At 25.3% G+C, this 6162-nt stretch overlaps 3 protein-coding genes across 6 annotated transcripts; 2 read left to right on the forward strand and 1 right to left on the reverse strand.

Annotated features, from left to right (window-relative positions):
- Positions 1–260: 260 nt before the first annotated feature.
- LOC126915789 (electron transfer flavoprotein regulatory factor 1) lies at positions 261–1620 on the forward strand. The gene is made up of 2 exons (XM_050720800.1): positions 261–1056; positions 1240–1620. The coding sequence occupies exons 1-2, from the start codon at positions 1018–1020 to the stop codon at positions 1444–1446; spliced, it is 246 nt and encodes an 81-aa protein (XP_050576757.1). The 5' UTR covers positions 261–1017; the 3' UTR covers positions 1447–1620.
- Positions 1240–2794, forward strand: LOC126915787 (trafficking protein particle complex subunit 2-like protein). 4 transcript variants are annotated; one of them, XM_050720796.1, is made up of 6 exons: positions 1240–1363; positions 1723–1965; positions 2104–2276; positions 2350–2437; positions 2504–2583; positions 2673–2794. In XM_050720796.1, the coding sequence occupies exons 2-6, from the start codon at positions 1933–1935 to the stop codon at positions 2722–2724; spliced, it is 426 nt and encodes a 141-aa protein (XP_050576753.1). In that variant the 5' UTR covers positions 1240–1363; positions 1723–1932; the 3' UTR covers positions 2725–2794. The 4 variants fall into 4 exon arrangements, with proteins under 4 accessions (XP_050576753.1, XP_050576756.1, XP_050576755.1 ...); XM_050720798.1 differs by having other exon boundaries at positions 1241–1363; positions 1752–1965; XM_050720797.1 differs by having other exon boundaries at positions 1242–1363; positions 1749–1965.
- Positions 2795–3128: 334 nt separating this feature from the next.
- Positions 3129–4780, reverse strand: LOC126915779 (uncharacterized). Its single transcript, XM_050720790.1, has 3 exons — positions 4602–4780; positions 3421–4356; positions 3129–3269 (listed from the first exon to the last, which is right to left on the reverse strand). Exons 1-3 carry the CDS (start codon positions 4645–4647, stop codon positions 3175–3177), a joined length of 1077 nt encoding a protein of 358 aa, XP_050576747.1. The 5' UTR covers positions 4648–4780; the 3' UTR covers positions 3129–3174.
- Positions 4781–6162: the final 1382 nt, after the last annotated feature.

The following is a 6162-nucleotide window of genomic DNA, read 5'->3' on the forward strand; positions in this document are numbered from 1 at the left end:
GGTAAATTAGCAAAAGAGTAGTATTGTAAGCCGAAATTATTTTTATTATTGGTTTCGTACAGATGCCCTTATAATAATAAGTGCAATTTAAAATCAGGCATTGGATCTTCTTATAACTATGTTCTATAGTTTAATTTTAACATATATTTCTAGATATTTTCAAGCAAAAGCTTTGTAAAATAAAAAAGATAATATAAAAATTATTTTCCTATAAAAATACATAAAATTCATTTACGAATTGTTATGTCACCACATCATCATGAACAGAGCGCTTAGCGTTCCATGTGTGACAAGAACGGACACGCAACTCTCTATAATTTAGTTCAGCAGTTCTTATATTCATTCTACCTTTTGTTTATCACGGATCCTCTTTGAATAATTTTTTATCGTTACGGATCCCTAAGACTTAACTCAATATTTAAATTCTTAATGTGATAAATATGTATTTAAAACACTCATCAACTACTCATTAATAACCTTTTTCGCGATAAGAGATTCATTATAAATAAATAAATACAATAAATAATTTTTATTCGTATAGTACAATAATTTGCGTATGTAAGGATTTCGTAGCTCCCCAAAAGTCTGCCACGGTTTAAAAACCGCTATTCTAATTAATTAATTATTTACTTCACATACTTCATTTACTTTACTTTATTTATTTTACATTTTTTACTTATTTCAATAAAAGAATGAGTTATAATGTGATTGGTTAATAACATGCGTTTCAATTTGCAATATCAGAAGAACGAAATAAGCAGAAATTCTTTGTTAGCGTTTCCTTGCATTTGCAATATTATTTAAAGTAATGGAACTAACAATATTGTGTTTAACAATAAACTGTTTCGAATATTTTAATATAATTTCTATACATTAGAAATTATATATATATTGTTCAATTAAAGTGTAAATACATATTACGCACATATACATAACCAACATATATGCACATGTATATGTACATAACCAAGAAAATATTCATTAATTGATTAATACTTATAATTATTATTTTAATCGATGTCTCAACGTACTAAAGTTATCCAATTATACAAGACGGTATGAAATATAATATTACAATTTCGTTACAATTTATTAAAAAATTAAATATGTTATTTTAAAATAAAGTAGCTGTGCGATATATATATAATAACATATAACGAAAATTACATATAAAAGAAGATATTGTTTATCCATTTTATTACTATAAATACAAATAACAATATTTTTTTATGCTTTTAGCTCTTGTATATGGGTCGTGACTATCCAAAAGGTTATGATGTTTTCAAAAGAAATCTAAGAAAAGTTTTTGAAAAAAATAAACAAGAACGTGATCCTGAGAAAATTGATAAAATGTTGGCTCATGGTAATTTTGTTATCAAAGAATTAGAAACTTTGTATATGCTACGCAAGTATAGAACTTTAAAGAAAAGATATTATAAAGAATGATATTTTATTACATTATATTGTACTCATATGTTTAAATATAGACACAAAATATAAATTAAAAATTAATTTTCCTTATAATTTTATTTTTCAATCAATTTTATGGTTTCTATTTTTAAAAATGAAATGATTCGTATATCATGTTTATAAATACAATTAATGTTTTTACCAAACCTATCCATTTGTTGTTGTTATTTTATTGCAAAACAATGCAATGTTTTATAACACAATTGTGTGATTATTAATTTTACTAAGTACTGTTTAATCATTCATTATCAGCAGTTATTGTCAGCAGTTATTATCAGCAGTTGTCAAAAATAGTGGCATAACCTATATGTTGTGAAATCTAAACAATATTTACGTGCGTGGTCTCTACAAAAAAGCCTTTACGTGTGTAATGATCTTTACAAAAATTGAAGTTTTCAATCTTAATTACTAAAAATGTTTTGTTATGAATTATAATGTTGTAAGTTTATAATATTCATAAATATGGCCATTTGTGTAGCTGTAATCGGAAAAGATGTAAGTACACATCTTTTAAGGTTGGAATGTTAATAACTGTGCAAAATCTTTAGTTAGTAAATGATACAAATCAAAAAATATTGTGATTCTGAACTTTGATAGCAATAATAATATGTGTTCCAAACTACTTATTTGCAGAATTCTCCAAAATATATTAGATGTGTTGATGAATCATCAGCATTGCAATTTCATTGCAAAGTTCATACGTCAATTGATATTATAGAAGAAAAATTAAATGTTGGAAATAAAACTGCTATTGATATACGAGATTTGTATTTAAATTTATTATATGCTACTGAAGAATATAAAATGTACATATTTAACATATATTGCACCTTTAAATATATTATGTTTTTTACATAGTATTTCTTTGTACAATTTCAGATATGGTTATGCTACTAATACAAAAATCAAATTTATTATTGTGTCTCATTCATCAAACACGTCTCTGAGAGATAATGATGTAAAAATGGTAAATCTTTTATAAATCATATGATAAAAGAACTATATTTGATATATGTAAATCTATACGTTACAGATTTTTAAGAAATTGCATGCGGCTTATTCAAATGCTGTATGCAATCCATTTTACATTCCAGGTGATCAACTGAATTCCAAGTAAGTTCATTTAATTTAGTTAATAGTATTACTTTAATGTATATAGCAAATTTTAATATATTACAATCAATGCATATATATCATTTCAGGTCTTTTGATTTAGCAGTAATGGATATAATGGGTATTATATCACCTTTTTAATAGATTATATTTGAACTTAATATATTGTGAATATATTTCAAATAGGTACCATTAAATTATGTAAAAATTATTACAAATCTTTTTGCTTTGATAAAATGCATAGTAACTTATTACAAAATTTATTATGTTAAACCATAATTTACTTTTATAGTCTTTAACTTTATAATACTATAGTAAGCTTTTGTATTTTTTATCCATTTCTGTTTTAGCTATTTTTAAGAAATGGTAACTCTTTATTATTTGTTTTTTGATAATTTTCAGATATACAAAGATTATTTAGTAGCGAATTTTGTTTGAAATGATTATTATATTGGTAAAATTTTATTTTCATGATTGAAATTTTCAACAGGATTGAGTCTAGTATTGAAGGATTAAAAAGAATATTAAATAATAAACACTAAAAGTATTTTTAAAATTTGAAATTAAATGGTTTATTTATCTAGAAATCTTTTAAGGAGTTGAAGGAGTTATAGTTATGAAAGGAATTAGAAATAATTTATGTACCCTGCATAATTTGCACACTGGCGACTGTTTTACATCGAATCCTGAAAAAATTAAATGTTGCTATGTAACAAATTGTTACTAGTTCTTACAGTGAGATATGATTTTTGTATAAAGAAATAATTTTCGTATTTATGTGTTTATATTTAAATATTATTTATTTATTTTTTTAATTTAAATATTAAGATTACTTACTCTCATTCCTGTTTTCAAGTAAATTATCTGCTTTTTTTAAAATTTCTTTGCTTAATATTTCGATATCAGTTGATATGTTCGAAGACATGGTAGTGGTATCACTTATCTCACTTATATCACTGGTGGTAAATATTTTTCTACTCATCCATTTATTTACTATTTTACGAGGAAAAAAATGTTTTAATTTTCCTATACATTTCCCAGAGTACTCATAAGAATCGTTTAGTTCTGAATTGCTACTACTTTCATTGGAATCCTCCAATATTGTAATTAATTGCTCAGAATTGAATCTGTCTAAAGAAGATGTATTAAATGAAGATGAAACTTTACTTTTACTGTAGTTATTTATATTATTAATTGAAATTGTCGCCATATTATTAAATTTTTGTGTTTGACATACTGGGTCATTATTACTTATTTCAAAAGAATTGTGTGATTTGTCTGTTAAGTTGCTATTATTTGATAAAAACTCATTGCTTAAATGTCTGTTAATATAAGTTTTGCCTAATTGTTTTGTAGAGTCATGTCTTCCTAAAATTTCATCAAACATCTGCCTTAATAGTGTCCTTAATGAAACATCTTTATTTGTCTTGCAATTATCTTTTTCAGTGCCCATGTCTTGTAGATGTTGCAAATTACTTGAATTTTGTAAAAAATCATTCATAAGGTTATTGCTTACATCATCTGAATCAGATTTTGTACGAGGTAAAGAAAACAGACTTGTGCTATCATTGTGTTCAAATATACTTGAATTATGTTTGCTTCCTTCTGTATTAGTTGCAACTGATATGTCGATTTCTGTGTCTTCATTCCTTAATGAGAGACTAGAATCTAATACATCATGAAAACACTCATTATCCGAGTATGAAAAAACCTCATCATTAATTGACATAAACATAGCATCATTTAAATTTATTCTTGAACTTGATTTTTTGCCTAGGTAAAATAATATACTTTGATTATTTGCAGGAAGGTATTCTTGCTTTTGGTTTGTTAGTTTTCCTTATTAAAAAATACATTAATTTTTAGCTACTAAATTGAAATTAAAACAAATTTTGTCGTAATTATATTAAGCAATATTTATGTTATAAACAAACTATGAATTTTTATGCAAAGAATATGTTTAAAATAAATTACTGCCATTCATTTTTTTTTTTTTATTAAAAAATGTTGCCACTCACAACTATATGGTTTATCTGTAGAACTTATGGAATTCGCTTGTTCCATATCTTCTATTTCAACTTACTGTTTTCGTATACTCGTAGTCGTTGATCTCTTGACGTGTATCGGATGAGAAGAAATGCAAATACTACTTTGAAATACGTTATATTTAACTTCCAAAGTGTTTTGTTTACCAACAAATTTTGAAACACATAATGAGTGCTATAATTCCAATAATTTGTAATTGACAATATTATTCACTAAAAAAGATCTTATTATAACGAAAAACAAGATTTAATAAAAAACTCGATCTTTAATATAAACAATACATCGTAAAAGATACAAGATTTCTCTACCGATTAATATCGAATAATCCAATGATAGTTTTGTAGAATTAAATTTGATTGAAAATGAGAAAAGGTCACAGAAAATGGATAGAATAATCTTTATATAAATGGTAGGTTCCAAAATTAAGTTCATTAAGAACAACAAACAATTTTCTCAATTTATAATACAAATGATATCATTTAATGCCAAATAATCAAATAAGATCAATATTATATGATTGAAGATATAGCAAAAATTATTTTAACAATTATATTAATTCATGCTCCCAAAATTCGTGCTCACAAAAAACGCTGTCAGAAGCTTCTAGATTTTGTAAACTTCATCTTTTATCTTCTATGCCTTTTTCCCTGTTTGAGGGAAAAAGCAAGGTTTCGAATTACAATCAAGTTTTATGTTTTGAAAATTATTAACTTGATCAGTTTTGCAGATAGTTCAAAAATGGCGCCGACTTATGGACTACAAAACCGCCTTAGAACTTAACGGTTGAGAAAGTAAACGCGAACGGCGCGATCTTTGTTTGTTTTGTTTGTATCGTTCAGGTTTATATAATATGTAATTTTTTCAAATATAAAAATTTATTTATTAATAAACAGAAATGTATAGAAATAAATTGCCTTTTTTTAAATGCTGACTTTTCGTATCGCCGAAATCGTGCCGCTTCCTATGGTATCATATTCTCGTGATATAAAATCACAAAATCGGTCGAAAGTATTTTCCAGGAGCTGAAAATTTCTACAAATTCTTAGAGTATGACGTCGTTTTCAAGAATCATTAAAATTGTGTTATCTTTTATGTTATCATGTTCTCCTGATACAAAATCGCTATTTTGACCGACATATTTCTCGTTCGAATAGCAAATTGTTCCTTTGCGTCTTTTTTTTCTTTCAGAAAATGACGTCATTTCTAAGAATTTTAGAAGGTGTCGAATACCTCTTACTTTATTCTTTTCAAATACTTTATTCTCTTAATATGTACATACCAATACTTACTAATTTTGTCGAACTTCTTCGTATTCTATAACGTATTCCTTCAATTAATGAAAACTGGAAAAGAATTGGTGATTGTGAATGTTGGAAGGGTTTTAAATGATTAAATGTTTTGTTCATCTGCAAAATAAGATTGTTTTATTCAGTCCAATTTCAGTCCAAGTTTACAGTAATTGTACAATTCTACAATGAGTTCATAATTTTCTATATAATAATTTGCATAATTGTGTGCTACATAAAACCAAAG

The sequence above is a fragment of the Bombus affinis genome, chromosome 4, assembly GCF_024516045.1.
Source record: "Bombus affinis isolate iyBomAffi1 chromosome 4, iyBomAffi1.2, whole genome shotgun sequence".
NCBI lineage: Eukaryota > Metazoa > Arthropoda > Insecta > Hymenoptera > Apidae > Bombus > Bombus affinis.

Excerpts from the sequence above, each read along its gene's own strand:
- LOC126915789 (XM_050720800.1), top strand. The coding sequence starts at position 1,018 with ATGTCTCAACGTACTAAAGTTATCCAATTATACAAGACG. Across the intron at positions 1,057-1,239 it reads TTATCCAATTATACAAGACG|CTCTTGTATATGGGTCGTGA; the intron begins GTATGAAATATA and ends TTATGCTTTTAG.
- LOC126915779 (XM_050720790.1), bottom strand. The coding sequence starts at position 4,647 with ATGGAACAAGCGAATTCCATAAGTTCTACAGATAAACCATATAGTT. Across the intron at positions 4,357-4,601 it reads TACAGATAAACCATATAGTT|GCAAAAAATCAAGTTCAAGA; the intron begins GTGAGTGGCAAC and ends TATTTTACCTAG. Across the intron at positions 3,270-3,420 it reads ACTTGAAAACAGGAATGAGA|GATTCGATGTAAAACAGTCG; the intron begins GTAAGTAATCTT and ends TAATTTTTTCAG.
- LOC126915787 (XM_050720796.1), top strand. The coding sequence starts at position 1,933 with ATGGCCATTTGTGTAGCTGTAATCGGAAAAGAT. Across the intron at positions 2,438-2,503 it reads GAGATAATGATGTAAAAATG|ATTTTTAAGAAATTGCATGC; the intron begins GTAAATCTTTTA and ends TATACGTTACAG. Across the intron at positions 2,584-2,672 it reads GGTGATCAACTGAATTCCAA|GTCTTTTGATTTAGCAGTAA; the intron begins GTAAGTTCATTT and ends ATATCATTTCAG.